The 17,254-nt window shown below is 44.3% G+C and overlaps 2 protein-coding genes and 1 long non-coding RNA gene across 7 annotated transcripts in view; all 3 read left to right on the forward strand.

The window, feature by feature from the left end:
* Positions 1 to 1,050: 1,050 nt before the first annotated feature.
* Positions 1,051 to 2,694, forward strand: LOC119293430. 3 transcript variants are annotated; one of them, XR_005143051.1, is made up of 5 exons: positions 1,051 to 1,166; positions 1,270 to 1,526; positions 1,626 to 2,061; positions 2,166 to 2,288; positions 2,383 to 2,694. It is a non-coding gene; the product is annotated as an uncharacterized LOC119293430 (long non-coding RNA). The 3 variants fall into 3 exon arrangements; XR_005143053.1 differs by lacking the exon at positions 1,051 to 1,166 and having other exon boundaries at positions 1,481 to 1,526; positions 1,626 to 1,686; positions 1,801 to 2,061; XR_005143052.1 differs by lacking the exons at positions 1,051 to 1,166; positions 1,270 to 1,526 and having other exon boundaries at positions 1,606 to 1,686; positions 1,801 to 2,061.
* A 3,698-nt stretch (positions 2,695 to 6,392) lies between these two features.
* On the forward strand, positions 6,393 to 8,597 carry LOC119295318 (nucleoside diphosphate kinase 1). Its single transcript, XM_037573720.1, has 4 exons — positions 6,393 to 6,602; positions 6,735 to 6,783; positions 7,752 to 7,983; positions 8,222 to 8,597. Exons 1-4 carry the CDS (start codon positions 6,552 to 6,554, stop codon positions 8,337 to 8,339), a joined length of 450 nt encoding a protein of 149 aa, XP_037429617.1. The 5' UTR covers positions 6,393 to 6,551; the 3' UTR covers positions 8,340 to 8,597.
* Positions 8,598 to 13,640: 5,043 nt separating this feature from the next.
* The window catches only part of LOC119295319 (monooxygenase 3-like), a 4,822-nt gene continuing 1,208 nt past the window's right edge, over positions 13,641 to 17,254 (forward strand). Inside the window, exons 1-4 of one of the 3 annotated variants that reach the window (XM_037573723.1) lie at positions 13,641 to 14,037; positions 14,117 to 14,185; positions 14,260 to 14,651; positions 14,753 to 15,313. In XM_037573723.1, coding sequence (XP_037429620.1) covers positions 13,691 to 14,037; positions 14,117 to 14,185; positions 14,260 to 14,651; positions 14,753 to 15,276 — 1,332 coding nt within the window. In that variant the 5' untranslated portion in view covers positions 13,641 to 13,690 and the 3' untranslated portion in view covers positions 15,277 to 15,313. Of the gene's footprint in view, positions 14,038 to 14,106; positions 14,186 to 14,259; positions 14,652 to 14,752; positions 15,790 to 17,254 lie in introns of those variants that run through there. The other 2 variants (XM_037573721.1, XM_037573724.1) reach the window with 2 other exon arrangements.

A 17,254-nucleotide genomic window follows, 5' to 3' on the forward strand; every position in this document is an offset into this window, starting at 1 on the left:
TGTGCATGTGTTTGTGATGTTGTGCGCTTGTATCGGGTTGTTGTTGATCGTTGCTTTATATATAAAGCGGTACGAAAGCCTTTTTCGGAATATTATATATGACTGGTGCTACCTCTTATGATGTGTTATATCACGATTTCTATTCAATTTACAATTTGTGTATCATCTGCACTTGGTCATGAGTATTTCTAAATTGCCAAAATATCAATTCTTCTCCATATATGTAGTATTAGTTTATGCTAATTTAATACATTGCAGTTGAAGTTTATGCTGATTAGATTTTACTTTGGTGATCCACCCTCATCATACCGTTTTTGGGCTGTTGGGTGATCTAAACCCCATGATTAGTATGTTTCTTCATGCACTTAACTTTAGCCTTTAATTTGATATTCTACTCACATTTAAACTTCTTGATTAGTTTTAATTAAGCTGAATTAATTGTAATGTGTAAAAATACTTGCATGGATAATGTGCCTTTTCTCCCTTCCATTTTTCCAAGTCAGGTTGGGGATTAAAGTGATTTTCAGCTCAAGCATTACAAGAGCACTGACCTAGGAAGTTTCTTTGACTTGTTCGTATTGCTTCCATAAGTTCTAGCAAAAGAAAAAAAATGCATCTCCGTTCATATTCAGAATATTCAGTTTGCATGCTTGCAAAATTTGTACCATTTATGTTTCTGAACTGAAGTATATTGTGTGCAGTTGATAATCATTTAAGAATATTATAACTGGGCACCCTAGGAGCTCCCTCATGCCATCAGCCTTTGGAGCTGTCAAATTTCAAGATACGTCCGTCTCTAGACGTTGGATGTGCAGTAGAATTTTCCTTGCTCCCGTCCCCGCAGCTTCCTGAGGGCAGCTACTCCTGTAACTATTTTGAACCAACGTGGTTAATTGGGCCGGATAGCCCATCGCATAGCAGGCCGAAGCGAGGGAGCATTCCCTGATCTGAAAAGCAGCAAACCAATCAGTCGTGGGCGATTAGAGTGCTCGCTAACCCTAACCAACTCTAGCGGTGACGGCGGCGGCAGCGAGCCGAAACGTCTTGGAAGCAGGGGCGGCGTGCCGTCGGTGTCGATCTCCACCTGGATTGATTCGAAGTGCGGCAGCGTAGTGCTTGACGAGGGGCGCGACGTCCATGGCGCTCAAGCTTCGGCGACCATGCTGGTATCAGTTTTCGGTGTTTGAATTTGTTGTACTAACTGAACTGTACTATGCTGGTAGCCATGGCGTAGTGAGTCAACAAGTCTCATGTTTCTCCGCATTTCAGGAACAACCAACTTACTCCGCAACGACGACGACCACCATCCCTCTGACCACCATGCCTTTTTACCACTGTACTTCAAACCATCTTCACTCATCCTAGAAAAACATACTGTATAGAGTAGGTGCTTGCTACGGTTGCCAATCCGGGCCTCCGGCAACTAAATTCGAGACATAAACATATGTTTTGTCTAATAGCAGGTGCAGATGCTAGAGGCTAGGCGTCGACACCTCCGGCCTCATGGCACTCCGTGCAAAGCCAAGGTAGGTGACACTCCTTGCAATTGTTTGTATGCTTGCATTGGAGTAAATGGTCATGTGATTTCTGCTGCATGGTGATGCTATTTTAACAATCTTGTTCAGTTTGCAGTACCAAGTTGGCACCCTCTTATCCTCTACAGGTACTATATTGGTTAAGCAAGAGGTATTGTCTTTCCTAGCCATCAGCATTATTTTGATCTCTATGCTAGCATAATACAAATAAAAAGTTAAATCAATTGATAATGTTCTTCTTCTGACTGAATAAATTCATTTTTAGACAGTTAGTGGCAGGGGCAGTTGGTCAGATATAAAGCCTTCTGGTAAACCTGGCCGATTTGATGGTCGAAGTAGCTACTGATTTGCTAACGGGTCACTGCTTTGCAAGATGAAACTGGCCCATATTCGTCCCGCACATAGTTGACTCGTGCTGGAAAGACTGGAGTCCCTCAAAGAAAAAAAATATTGAGACTGATGGCGGCAGAATGAAAAAGAAGCTTGGCCATCTCTTCTGTTACTGTTGCTGGCATTAGGCCTCAAGGTGGTTTGGCCTATCAATGTGTGATTCCCCGCCTTGATCTGTATATATCCACGATCTCATTGGCTTCAATCCTTTTGGTTTTATTTTTTCTGTTATGCATGTAGCGTCTGGATGATGAGTATGGTGTGGAGGCTGTCGGGCTGCAGTCCCATGGAGTTCTATGCCTCCATAGGAAGTGGATACAATTGAAGCGCCATATACAATTCACCGACCTCGCCGTGATGAGAGTAAAGCATCGATCACACCTTCAATATTGGTTGGGAATTGTGAGTTTAGGTTTGCTCAGTCAGTTGGTGGATTGTTTCTGTTGGGATATGACAGGAGAAGGTGGCCACCAATAGTAGATATTCGAGCTAAGGAGTAACACGACACAAAGGACTGTTGGTTGATAAGATTCATCCACATACCATGTCAATATTCTTGGACAAGTACGTATAGTGTTTTCTACCCTCTAGGACTTTGGTAACTTATTATTAGGTTGATCTTTAGTCTTTGGGAGTTTGATAGCAGGTTATTAGTTTGATCTTTAGTCTACAGATCCAAAGGAGATCATATGGCATATAGAGTTTTACTTTAAACTTTGTAAAGGATACTCAGATGTGTACACATTAGATGGCCACTTGCTATAAAAACATAAGCCATGGCTGGGAGATAAGTTATTTTGTCATACATAACAAACTCCCACTTCCACTTTAGGTCGAGGAACTGCATAAGCATTTGGAATATCATATAATTGCTTGCTCAAACATGACATCAATGTAGTAGCATTTATGTTTGATATTTAGATTTGGGGATGAAATGACGAAATTTGAGTAGCTTAATTTGATGTGATTTTGTGAATGCATAAGTATTTGTGATGCTCATGGTCACTCTTGAGAAGATATGACAAAATCGATACGACTGATCGTGCTACTTGGCAATAGGCCATAAGTTCATTAGTTTCATTATTAGATGAAACTATTACCTCGATTCATGCTGGGTATTTAATTATTTAACATGCATGGCACATCTGTCTAAGGACAGAGCTTGCATTACTTTAGTCACTGATATTTGCTTGCTTTAAAATAGCTCATGCTGAAACAAAATGATGGCCGATGATGAATTATTTGTTGGTTAGAGGATAATGTACTATAATTCAGTTGTCAATACGGTTCTGATTGGCAGTGGAAGTGATGAAGTTCCATAACTTGAGAAAGAGACATGTTTTAAGAGAAGGTGATTCAACTAATATGGCAGTGATAGAATCAAACCAATATCTCTCATTTCTTAATTTTACTTAATTTATGTTAGATATTCTTTCTCAGATTTACATTGAATTTTTGGCGCTTCCACTTTAATAAATTTAAGAACTATCCTACTGATGTTTTTAATAAGGTGCCCAAGAGTTCCAATGTAACCATCTCCAGAAAATGCATGTTGGACTGCTCAGAAGATACTAAAGAGGAAACAGTGAAAGGAACTAAGTGGTTGAACATCATGTACTAAATTTTGGCCAATAAAAATTTAGAAGGAATCTAGAGCCGTACTGCATTGGTACTAATAACCTTTGGCACTAAACCTGAGCGGAGAATAAAATTCTGGCTTCAACTTTTATTATGCTTAAGTCTTTAAGATGACTTGTTTTTCATTTGAACCATTGTTGTTCACCAAGGTCTTTGAACAATCGTTGTATTGTAATGACAACAGCATAAGCCTAATACTACTACATTGCTTTAAATTCCAGGTAAAAATGAAATTACACAAAATTATTTATAATACTAGAAGATTTAAAGTTTACATACAATGCTTCCGCACAATTGTGTCAACCCTAAAATTTATTATTACCATAAGACGGGCACAGCAACACGCGCCTTTCATGATCTAGTTTTAGTATACATATCTAGACTTCTTGTTAGATATAATGATGTCTTGTGGAATGATATAGTACTAGAACACATTGTCACATTATTATTAGCACTAGATGGTCTGGCGCGCACCGCCGCGCCCGCAACAGCCGCACACTCGTCGGTGCATGTGTTCTATATTTATCGTTGATGGGCGCTGTTTATTTTTAGGAATTAGGAGGCCAAATTATCATGATACGTGTACCTCTATGTTTAACACTGTGAAAGTTTATTCTTTTCTTAGTACATGATGCAGTTGGGATCAAACACCGATAGCTGCACAGAGCAGTGGCATTGTAACACCTTATTAACCTTAATGAAAGAATAAAGTAGCCCATAAATACCATGTCACCATACACTACACGGCCTCCGAACCAGGACAAAAATCACATACACAGTATTGTTTATTCTGGCAGACTTGCTACCTGGTCCCACATGGCAGTGAGCCAGCAATGGCAAATCAGGGGCCTTGAATCTAGCCAAGCATAAACTATGTAGGTGATTGTCATACAAATGTATCAGTATAGTCACTTCCTTAAGACCATTAGAGTATTGAGTATCTTCATGTGGGTGTTGAAGTATAGGCCCATCCAACAATTTAAGAAAACTCTAAGGACCCATGCAGGTGTCATGACAAGGTGGTTGAAAGTTTAGTCTCACATCACAAGTGAAAGAGAGTTGAGACCCTTCAAAAGTGATCCTCTTCCACATGCTATTGAAGTTTGAAAAGAGGAGTGGTTCCCGCTCGCTCCTCCTCTGCCGCCCTCTGCGCCATGTCTCGTCCGTGCGTGTGTCATGTCGTGTTCCGTGATCAAGCCAAGTTCCACCCTATGTCATCAGAACGCTTAATTTTTGTAGATCAGGAACGGATAGTTCTTTAGCCATTAATTACAAGTCATTAACGAACGCACCATGAATCTGAGATGTCGAATTATGGGCTATTGATGACTTGGACGTGAGCCCAGTCCACGTCTCCCTACTCGACCGCGCCTATATATTGGAGGCATCGGCAAACCTATCCGCTACCCAGATCAGATCACATTTTCTTCCTAGGGCACACCACCTACAATCATTTCGCTCACTGTGTTGCTTCCAGCGACTTCATCCCATCCACCGTGTGCACGGCTGGATGGGAGAGCAAGCCTCTAGAACCCCGTCCTTTGTGAACCTGCGCCGAGAGAAGGGCGATTAGGTTTTTGGGAAGCGTTTGTGACGCGACTACTCATCGCTGTTCATCTTCGTCCGCTACTTCGTTTACGTCCTCGTCATCACCACGTGCACTGAAGTCGAGAGGAACATTGTTGTTGCTGCTGACAAGAAGGCAGCTGGGGAAGCTACCGTTGCGGCCACTGCCGCGACTTCAAACTGGCCAACTGGCCAACTGAAGGGTACAATTCGTTTAACCCCCTTCTGGTTATTAGTGTGTTGTGCATATTTTCTCTTGACGTAGATACATCTATTATTTGCGTAGTCCGTGCCTACATGGTTAGATATCAGTACGAGTTTAATACTATCAATGCCATGTTCATGATCTATTTATGTATTAGATTAATTAAAAATTGCTAATTTACTCAAAGGACGGACAGTTTGCTTTGGGGCTCGTCAACCCGTAACAGGCTGATTAAAGCGACAACTTTCGAGTGCATAAAAGAAGCACAACACTTCCTTGTGGGCCGTCTAAGAACCTACACCGACGAAGGAGAAGAGGGCGGTAAGTAAGTCGGTCTGTCATAACTGATTCTATATATTGAATCAATGTTATTCATACATTTGAGGGGAAATTAATCTATATTAAGTATTAATTGGTTCAAAATGTCGGGTTTATGAAGGCTTCTTGAGATCCTAAAAATGCCATAGTGTTTCATTTGTATGTTGACTAGGCATCATAAATAGGTTTGATGGTCTACGGACTGGATGCAATTTTTATTGCTTCTGATGTTCTCTACAATGATGAATAGATTAGAAGTTCCGCTTGCAAAATAAAAAAGATGGAGCAAGTGCAAGAAGAAACAATGGCCAATCACACGTTCTTTGTGCTAAGCTTTTTTTTCCTAATATAACAGTGCTTGACCTTATTTTAAGAGAAATTTCTAATAAGACGTAAGAAGAATTTTAAAAGTCGTTAACGCCGTCGTGTATAAAAGTCCTAACCACTATAGAATTTTACATGGAGACATTAAAAAAATTGCACTGATTCATCCCTCTCAGTCCATCAACGCTTCTGACCGTCAGATCTGGATTTGTGGGCGTTCCATCGTTGGATCTTCGCTTAATCCCGCCTGGCTTTCCTTGATGCGCAGATCGCGCTACACGGGCTGGGCTCCTACTCCCATGACAAAAATCAGTGATCTGCTGTTAAACGGGCCGGCCATTGACTCTGTCATATGTGATCGACTTATAACAATGCCCACATAAATCGCCGCTTTCCCTTCCACTCCCCACTCACAGCGTCCGTATCCAGAAACATAACTGACCACCCCAACATCCCATATAAAACAGGGGAGGCCTCTCCACCCCTTCCACATCCCCAGCTCCTCTCCTTCCCCATCGCGTGATCGATCGCGTCCGCCTTTTCCGCGAGCCTCTTCCTCCCCGATCAGCGTCGCCATGGAGCAGACTTTCATCATGATCAAGCCCGACGGCGTCCAGAGAGGCCTGGTAAACCCCATCCCCCGTCTCTGCAAGGAACCACACCTGCGTGCTTGTCTGAATCTCGCGATCGGTTTCTGCTCCGCGTTACTGGAACCGTCTCTAATCATTGGTTTCGTGTTTACAACTTCTCTTCTGCAGATTGGGGATATCATCAGCCGATTCGAGAAGAAAGGGTACTACTTGAAGGGTAAGGAGTGTTCTTTGTTCCTACCTGATCAGTATGGCCAGAAACCCCTATTCTCCCTAATTCATCAGTTTATGTTTCTTGATCTGGCTTACACAATTAATTTCGCCACTCGGATCTGCTTTTTGGTCGTATTATGTACTCCCTCCATCCGAAAATACTTGTCATCAAAATGGATAAAAAGAGATGTATCTATAAAGTTCGGACGGAGGGAGTAGTAAGTTATAACAGAGAGATAAAAGTGGTTATTTATTAGTAATTCGAAAATCAAACTCTCTTTTTTTTTTCGTGAGAAACTACTTGGGGCATGCCTCAGTTGGAACATGAAATCATTTTGGGCAGAGATGAAGTAGTGCTTTTACACCTTCCAAAAGTTAGTGCTTTTGCAATGCATAAATATGCTATTGCCCTTTTTGGGTAGGAGGAAAGATATTATTGGCTTTGAGTCGATAATGTAACACACTAATAGTATGACCACAATAACACAAGTGCACAAGCAAATGATATCTTCACCATGCATTAAATTGGTACAAAAAAATATAGTACTAAGCTAATTTCATTGTGTAACTGACAGGTTGAATTTAATTGAAATAAACCACCTCGCTGCCAGATTTTACAAATTGGCAGGTTCTGGTTTTTCCTTTCGTTGCTAAATGTGGATATAGCTTAAAACATGGACAGCTTGTCACAATCTTTTATAAATGCGGCCCTCGATGAGATACACTATTTGTTACATGGCTAATGGCTACTTGTTGTTGCCACAAAATATCTGTTAAAAAAAGGATTTGAATGGGAAAGAAACCGCAAACATCATCTGAAACGTATGTTAAAAGAAGAGCTCATCTGAAACTTGTTTCGGTTCAGCTTTTATAATTATTGCCTTGGATGGTTCACACGTCCAATAGCCCATCAAATATCACTGGTTGAATTATTTTGGTGCTTATAAATTGTTTGGAAATGTGATGATCCAGGGATGAAGTTTATGAACGTGGAGAAATCCTTCGCGCAGCAGCACTACGCCGATCTCTCTGCCCAGCCCTTCTTTGCCAAGTTGGTGGATTACATAATTTCCGGCCCTGTTGTGGCCATGGTGTGGGAGGGGAAGGATGTTGTCTTGACTGGCCGAAGGATCATCGGGGCCACCAGGCCCTGGGAGGCAGCTCCTGGCACCATCCGTGGTGACCATGCTGTGGAGGTTAGCAGGTGAGCAAATGTTGTTTGTACATTGATCACTGAACTCCCTTTTATTCAACTTTCAATGTCTTTTTTTCTTGGTGTGGAGTATGCGAGTAGTGAGTAGTAATACCGTCTTGAGTTTTCACAACTATTATCAATTGTCTATGTTTGCAATGCGGCAGAAGGAGGTGTTAATTGTAGCTTTGATCGAAACTTAACGAATAATACTGGTTCCCTAGACTGAACTCAGTTTTCTGCTGTGTAGGAATGTCATTCATGGAAGTGATTCTGTGGAGAACGGAAAGAAGGAGATCGCTCTGTGGTTCCCAGGAGGCTTGGCCGAATGGAAGAGCAACCTCCACCCTTGGATCTACGAGAACTGAATTCGCACGATCATCTACTTCTACTTGTTGATGATGCCTCGTTTCTTCAGAATTCGAGCTTGTCCCGGTCTGGCTATCCGAGTCGATGATTAGATTTCGTGATGTGTGATGATGTTAATAACCGCACTTGAATGTGTTGCCTGAACCTGTATGGCTTATGCGTTTCCTTTGATGTAAGTGTAACTGCTGCCACCTCAGTGCAGTTGTCTGAAATAAGATAAACCTAGCAGGGGAGTTTAACTGTTGTTCTTAGATTGATTGACATCTCAGACGAGCTCCGCATTTCATCTATACCAATATAAAAAGACCCAAAGGGGCAGATTCAATTAATCTCGGTCATCAAATCATGTCAATCCAACAACCTAGACTGCTTCAATGTTGAGCGCTCAACATGTTTAGTGTGCAGTTAATTTCATGCCTAATATAGTACTAATCACATAATAACATGCAAATAATATCCTACTTAATATCCGCATGCACTTAATATATTTCTAAATTAACGTGCATTGTACGTACACATTGACTAGTAAGGAGAGAAATAACTAGTAAATCGTAAGTAGAACTGGAGAAGGGAAATGCCTCTGCTTTTAATTACGGAAATGATAAGTATTCCTGACGTTTGGTACGAGCACATGACAAATCGAACGTTTTCGATAACAATTCTAGTGATGCAAGGATTGAAAGTTAGTAGACACACACGGCAATTTTTTATTAAATAATAAATTGAAGCGTGAAGATGTCATGCTTGTCAACTAAAGTGGTCATCCTCACGGAACTAAGCTTGTCATCGAAAATGTTTTGTGATGTGCTCGTAGGCATTATATTTCTTTAATTACTATTTTCTGAACTGAGGGGTTGTTTTTTTAGGGTGAACCGAGGGATTATCTCTACCTAATAATAAAGCACGTAGGGTTTCTGGTCATCCGCCGTGGTTGTTTTGCACAAAAGCCCCTTGGTTTACAGGAAATCAACCCGCAATCCAAAAATAAGTCAATCGAACCGGTACAGGTCAGATAAAAAACAACCGCTCGACCCTGCCTCCTAATCCTATCTCCAACTCCAGCGCTCCACCCCCACGGCCGCGCGCTGTCTCCCCAATCCGAGTAAATTGCACAGAAGTACCACAATTGGGGCATTGGAAACAGATTGGTGCCAAGATTAGTAATTTTTACGTGTCAGTACCAACTTTGGGGCGAGACGTTACAAAAAAGGCTAAAACTGTTGTTTATACGTATTGACGGGGAAACTGACCGGTTGGGCCCGCCTGTCGGGTGCCGACGTGGCATGTTTTTTGTAGAAAGCCCCATTTCTTTGTACGTAATCACATAAATGCCCAATTATTTCGAAAAAAATTGCTCCTATAAGAGTCTTTTTTTTCGTTCGTAACATTCACCATCGATTTGGACTCGTTTGAATATTTGCGTCGGTTTAAACGAATAAATAAAACAAAACAAAATTGAATCCAGCGCAGGATTCGAACCGCCGACCCGTGGCTGCGCTAGCCACTCGGCCACGGCAGCGCTCACGACGTACTCCAGGCTAGACCGATTTTATACTAGCCCAAAGACGTTGGGCCGGCGGTTGACCCAGCGAGGCTGCACACTGGTTTACTGTTTTTTTTAATCATGAATATTAATACATATATTTTTTGCGATTACATATTAGTATTATTAAGGAGCTAAATATTTCAACATATATTACAAAAATATTCAATTTGCATTCAAAATATGTTCAACGTTCATATTATAAGAAAAATGTTCACCGTTTCTAAAGAAAAGTTCATCATGCATTAAAAATGTTCAGTATAAAATAAGAAATTATGTAATCAGTTTGACAAACTTTTTTTGAAATCCGATGAACTTTTTTTCATATCTGATGAACTTCTCCAAACTTGATGAACTTTTTTTAAAATCCGTTGAACTATTTTTTCAAATCTGATGTTTTTTTTCAAAATTGATGATTTTTTTCAGATTCGATGAACTTTTTTTCCGATTCGATGAAGCTTTTCCAGTTTTAATGAACTTTTCTCAAATTTGATGAACATTTTTTAGATGCGATGAACTTTCTTAAAATTTGATGAACTTTTAAAAAAACCAATGGTTTTTTTTCAAATTTTTAAAAAACTCGTGCATTTTGAAAAAAAAAATCTTTGATTTTTTTTCAAAAGGTGCACGTATTTAGCAAAAAAGGAAAGAAAGAAGGCGAACAAAACCGTTACATAAAAAGAGAAAAAAAGATTAAAAAAACAGTTTGCGGAAGGGTCTGAGGTTCGCAAGCTACAGAAAGAATAAAAGGAAGCCGACGAAGATGATAAGCACGTGTCTTACCATGGCGTAGTGGTTGGCGCACCCGGAATTGGTTCGTGAGGTCTAGTGTTCAATTCTTGTTACCTGCGTAAAATTTTTGCAGTTTCTGGCAGAAAGGGAAAAACAAATGGGCCGGCCTAACAGCGCCGACTAGGAGCTCCCATGAATGAGCCGCAACACGCGCGCCAGGTAAGTGTGAAACGAAAAAAAAATTGCAGGCCTGGGTGGGCCGGCCCAGCGTTCCTGAGCTAGTATAAAAAGAGCTTCGCCTGCTTTGTGTCGCGAGCGATGCTCTGGCTGGGTGGCTAGCACGCGTCGCTGCGGAAAAGCAGGTCGGCGGTTCGAATCCTTGGCGGGATTTAATTTTCGTTTCTTTTATTTGTTCGTTCAAACCGACGCAAAATTTCAAACGAGTCCAAATCGATGGTGGAAATAACTAACGAAAAAAAAAAGCTCTTATAGGAGTATAAAGCAAGAGGGTTTTTTGTAAAAAAGATGCCACGTCAGCACCTGACAGACGGGCCCAACTGGTCAGTTTTCCCGTCAATACGTATAAACATCAGTTTTAGCCTGTTTTAGCCTTTTTTATAACGTCTCGCCTCAAAGTTGGTACTGACATGTAAAAATTACCAATCTTGGTACCAATCTGCTTCCAATGCCCGAATTGTGGTACTTGTGTGTAATTTACTCCCCCAATCCCATCGCTCCGCCACCCTCCATCTCCCAACGTCCTCCACCTCCAGCCATCCCTAGCGTAGTCCACCTTCTCTTCTCTACCTCCTAGCCAGGTCGGCGCAACTAATGGTGCTGGTGTCAAGGACCTGCACCTTTCTCATGCCTGTGCTAAAAATTCAAATCTCTATTAATAGTCCCACCCTGCTCTTTTACATGAAATCTTACAAACTTATATACGTTCATGCGTTGCAAGATCAACAAGCCAACAAAGAGAGGATGAGAGGTGCCTGTCGCATGTATTATGCGTCACCAATCGAAATGAACAAAAAGAGGAGAGACGCATAATGGAAAGAAAGGTCTCAGTTAAATTGCCATTTGAGCTAATAATCCTAAAGAAGGAGAGAGCCTTGGATGTCTATGGTACAGTCATGTGGGAGCTTTCACCGGAGGCAACTTCGACACTCCCACATCCGGGCCTACCGGCAGACGAGCAACACCACCCTGCCTACCGCGCCTCCGCCACAGCCCCCGCGCGCGCTGGCATGGCATATGGTCGGCCGCCAGATCTGGCGAGCAACCGAGCCACTGCACACCGGCTCCGTTGCCTGCAGCCACCAATCGGGATGAGCTACACCACCACGGCACGGGGACTCCGCCCTTGCCCCGGTGCACCGACGAGCACGATGTCACCGCCCCAGCTGTTGCAGCAAACACGTCGGCGCTGCCAGCCAGGAAGTGGCTGCCTAGCCACCGCGGGCGAGAAGAGGAGAGCAGCGCTTGGCTGGTGTTAGTGGATGGAGAAGAGAAGGACGAGCTACTTTGGGCGATGAAGTAGCATGAGGAGGAAGATGGGGGTGGAGCGGATGGATAAGATAAACGGCGCTGTGTGGAGGCGATGAAGTAGCATGAGGAGGAAGATGGGGGCGAAGCGGATGGATAAGAGAAACGGCGCTGTGTGGATAGAAACGAGGCACACAGTGGGCCGTCGGTGGGGATTTCTAGGTGTGCATGTTGCTTTTTTTTAATCAAAACTGTACGAACTGGAACTCTGGAAGGTGCTAGATGCGGCATCCAGGCGGCTGGAACGGGACCAGAATGTGATGTGCATGCGCGTGCCTTCCTGCTGGGATTGATGTACTACTACTAAGTACTAACCAGACCAAGATGAGTAGTAAGCACTGGGGTATTTATGTTGTTCAGAGTTATTCGTGGGTGTATATCAATCAAGGGATTCGTGTTGTTCAGTTTGACTGTGCTTTAGTTTTGTTGTAGGATTGAAAAAAATTGTACAATTTTGGTTGTTTTTTTATACTTTTGCTTTTTTCATCCACAAATTTGAATTTTGAATTGTCCTTTTCATCCGAGATTTTCCGAAAAAAGTTCAAAATTCCAAAATTCGCCCATTTCATTCAAGGGCAGTAAAATTTGCAAAACGAAACATAAAACCTTGGCTGGATGCTATGCATGCTAGCACCGATTATAATTCTTTTTTTTAGATGAGCACAAATTATAATTACTTGTTGTTGCTTGTTGTTACTGTTATAATTTAATATTCATGCTTGCCAGATCTTAGGAATACATTATCAGATAGACTAACTAAAAGTGAGTGATTATTGGAAAGAAATAATTCTTAAGGTAGAAGATATTAGGGCTCACTATTACTTGTTGATCATCAAAATATTCCTCAAGTCTGAATGTCATCAATGTCATTGGTGAGATAGGCAAGAGAGAAGAGGGATGAATAGTAGAGATAGTGTGACAACGGTGCATCTTGCTCGCGTCCTATTTCGGCCCACACACCAACTAGGAGGTAGGAGCTCTTGCCTTTAGGACGTGAAAACTGAAAAGGACACGAACACCATCCATAGCTGGATAAGGGTTAGGCGATGTTGTACTAATATATATACAACACATGTTGGCATTTAGAAATATATATATATATATATATATATATATATATATATATATATATATATATATATATATATATATACAACACAGGTTAGGGCACACAACGGGAAACTCAAAAAATGTGTTTCATGTCCGACTTATGAATTATCCTTTTGATTACACCTTTTGTTGTATATAAATTATTACAACATCACATATTTAACTTATTGGGTTAGGACGTGAGTGATGCTGAAGTATTTTTTTTTGAGGGGAGTGAGCGATGCTAAAGTTGATTACTGAAATTCGCAGTAAATCTCTGAGACGCAAAGTTTCTGGATCGCAGCGAGGTGGTGGACGTGTCTTGTCTCCTGTCTCTGAATCTTGTTGCCGGACGTGTGGCTCCAAATTCTTAAGCTTTGCGAACCCGAGACCCACAAACCACCAGGCTCACTGCTCCGGTCCGCAGCTCCTGTCCAAGAAATGCTCGTCGTTGCCATGGCACCGGCACCGCTGAGCACCTTCGTGTCCTCCCCTGCGCGTCACCCTTGTTCCGATTCGTATCATGGCCGTCGCCGGGGTGCCGTCTCTGCGTCGTCGTCCTCCTCCTCTGCTAAGGCGGAGGAAGTGGTCATCGTGGGTGCGGGCATCGCGGGTCTGGCCACCGCGCTCTCCCTGCGCCGGCTCGGCGTGAGCGCCACCGTGCTGGAGCAGGGCCCGTCCCTGCGCGCGGGCGGCACGTCGCTGACGCTGTTCAAGAACGGGTGGCGCGTGCTGGACTCCATCGGCGTCGTCGACGAGCTCCGGGCCAAGTACCTCCGCGTCCAGGGGTACACCTACCTAGCACTTCTCCTCTCTCCTTCCTTCATGCGTCCATTGCTTAAATTGCGAGGTTTCAGCTGATCGCAGGATGAGGATGCGGTCGTCGGCGGGCGGTCGTGACCTGCGCGAGTTCTCCTTCGAGGAAGAGGCTCCCGGGTATGTCTGCCTCAACACTTGCCTTGTGTTCTTGTATCGATTTGCTCTGCTTTAACTATTGATGTGTGCGTCAGGCAGGAGGTGCGGGCGGTAGAGAGGGGAGCGCTGCTCGCGGCGCTGGCCTCCAAGCTCCCGCCGGGCGCCATCTCCTTCTCGTCCAGGCTCAAATCCATCGCCGGCCAAGGGCCCGATGGCACCCTGCTGGAGCTCCAGGACGGGAGGCGGCTCCTGTCCAAAGTGGTGCTGGGCTGCGACGGCGTCAACTCCCCGATCGCGAGGTGGATGGGGTTCTCGGAGCCCCGGTACGTGGGGCACATGGCGTTCCGTGGCCTCGCGGACTACGCTGGCGGGCAGCCGTTCGAGTCCAAGGTGAACTACATCTACGGCCGGGGCGTCCGCGCCGGCTTCGTCCCGGTCTCCCCGACCAAAGTCTACTGGTTCATCTGCTTCAACAGCGCAACCCCAGGTACTTCATTTTGATATGACATATTGACATGAGAAGGCGAGGTTTGATCAAGTTGCTTGGACTGATCTTGCATGGCATTGGCATTGGCGTTGGCATGGCAGGGCCCAAGACCACGGATGGCGCGGCGCTCAAGAGCGAGGCCCTGGGCCTGGTGCGGGGCTGGCCGGACGACCTCGTCGCCGTCATGCGGAGCACGCCGGACGACGCCGTGGTGAAGACGCCCCTCGTGGACCGTTGGCTCTGGCCGGGGCTGGCGCCCCCGGCGTCCAGGGGCGGCGTGGTGCTCGTCGGCGACGCGTGGCACCCGATGACGCCCAACCTCGGCCAGGGCGCGTGCTGCGCGCTCGAGGACGCCGTCGTCCTGGCGCGCCACCTCGCGCCCGCGGTGCTCGCGGGCGACGACGCCGGCGAGGCGTTGCGCAGGTACGAGAGCGAGAGGTGGGGGCGCGTGTTCCCACTGACGGCGCGCGCGGGGCTCGTCGGTGCGCTCGTGCAGTGGGGCAACCCGCTGGTGTGCGCGGCGCGGGACGGCGTGGTCATCCCGAGGTTGGTCAGGCTGGGGCCGTTCCTCGAGCACACCAACTTCGAGTGTGGCCTGCTCGAGCCGGCGGCGCCGTCGACATGATCTCAGTGTCAAGACATACGCCGGAACTCAGCATAAGGTTTTGGTTACGTCAAGATTATTCTAGGAGTACAATTGTTTTGTGTTTCTAGGAGTACAATTGTTTCAGTTTAGTCTTATAACTTCAAAACTGTAATTTTGGGTCCTAAAACTATTGAAGGTATGTCAGTTTAGTCCTATAACTTCGAAACTGTAATTTTGGGTTCAAGACATACGCCGGAACTCAGCATAAGGTTTTGATTACGTCAAGATTACTGCAGTTTCGAAGTTATAGGAGTCAATAGTTTTAAAACCCAAGACTGCACTTTCGAAGTTATAGGACTAAACTGACACACCTTCAATAGTTTTAGGACCCAAAATTACAGTTTCGAAGTTATAGGACTAAACTGATACACCTTCAATAGTTTTAGGACCAAAAATGCAGTTTTGAAATTATAGGACTAAACTGACACACCTCTAATAGTTTTAGGATTTATGGTGCATTTTACTTTAAAAAGAAATAGGCCGCTTTAGCAATTTTGGCACATGTTTCCACGCTTTCAGCAAAATCACATAACCATTCCCATCCACATATGACGTATTGTTCATGTTTTTTGGTGAGAAACTTCTAATTTTCGATCATGTCAGTACAAAGAATACCAAAGGTAATAAAAAATACAACTAGGTACTATAAGCACTGGAACGAGCCGAAGGTGTGCCACCGTCATCGCCCCTCCCTCACTGGAGTCAAACAAACCTTGTTGTAGTATACATCCGGCAAGTCGTCGTGCTAAGGCCCCATAGGACCAAAGTACCAGAGCAGCAATCATCGCCAATGAAGAAAGTCATAGATCGAAGGATCGAACCTGTAAACACCCAAACGAATACGAACGAAAACCAGATCCAAACAGATCCACCGAAGACCAGCACCGACTGAATCCCACGAGATTCGATAGAGACACATCTTCACTCGCCCTCCAACGACGCTAGCACCATCGAGACGGGATAGAACGTGAGAGACATTATTCTTACCGAAGGACATCGCCACCGCCACACTGCCCCACCCAAGATACTAAACCTAACAAGAACGGGAGACATAACGTGGTCCCTCGCGCCAGCGGGGGGCTGAGGTCCTTCACACCTCCATGGCCCAAAAGCCATCGAAGATAGGGTGGACCGGTGGCTGCGCCAACAGGAGGAGGAGGAAAGTGTGGGATCTTTTCTTACTAGCACAACTCAAGGTAAATAAATTTGTGAGCAAATTGATCACGACAAATGTAACAAGATTTGAATATGTATGTGTATACGAGAGGTAAGACATACAGCTAAGGGAGTGTGGCATACCATAACCGTGGCAGTGAAACAAACCCTTACGCCACAGTTTGGCAATGTGTGCCCATGAATCAAACATGTCCTCAAAACATTATACATTTACTTTACATATCTCCTTCGTCCTCTCAAACAACGGCAATTCCACTTTTTTTTATCATGACATCTGGCTACTTAGCAAACCACTAGCAATAAGGGTGTGTTTGGTTCTCTAGCTAAACATGCCCAGCCAGGCAATAGGATTCTAGCTCATCTAAGGCATAGCTCATATGAGCAAGGCTACTTGTTTGGTTTATTTGACTAGCCTTCACTAAACCACGTTCACAACGGCAGTTACTTGCTTAATAGGTTGTGATCAATTCTTGCCGACGGAGGCGAGCCAAATCGGCTCACGGCTCACCTGTCCGGGCATGGATTTTCTAGCCCATGCAGGCCAGTTTGCTAGGCAAAGCTAGCTTTTTTCTACTACACCAAACAGCCATCCTGGCTGGGCGAGGCTAGAGTTTGGCTTGCTTGAGTTGCCCCCACGTTTACTCACACTCCACCCACAGTTGCGTTCTAGTCTCTCAACCATTGTGGCCGCCAGGCCGGGCATGCAAGACCATATACATGATGCCTTTGGGGCAGAAGTTGTTGCTCTCTCTAATGTTGTGGCCCTTGCGTCTGACTTGGG

The sequence above is a fragment of the Triticum dicoccoides genome, chromosome 4B (genome assembly GCF_002162155.2).
Source record: "Triticum dicoccoides isolate Atlit2015 ecotype Zavitan chromosome 4B, WEW_v2.0, whole genome shotgun sequence".
Taxonomy (NCBI): Eukaryota; Viridiplantae; Streptophyta; class Magnoliopsida; order Poales; family Poaceae; genus Triticum; species Triticum dicoccoides.

Excerpts from the sequence above, each read along its gene's own strand:
- LOC119295318 (XM_037573720.1), top strand. The coding sequence starts at position 6,552 with ATGGAGCAGACTTTCATCATGATCAAGCCCGACGGCGTCCAGAGAGGC. Across the intron at positions 6,784-7,751 it reads GAAAGGGTACTACTTGAAGG|GGATGAAGTTTATGAACGTG; the intron begins GTAAGGAGTGTT and ends GTGATGATCCAG. Across the intron at positions 7,984-8,221 it reads CATGCTGTGGAGGTTAGCAG|GAATGTCATTCATGGAAGTG; the intron begins GTGAGCAAATGT and ends TCTGCTGTGTAG.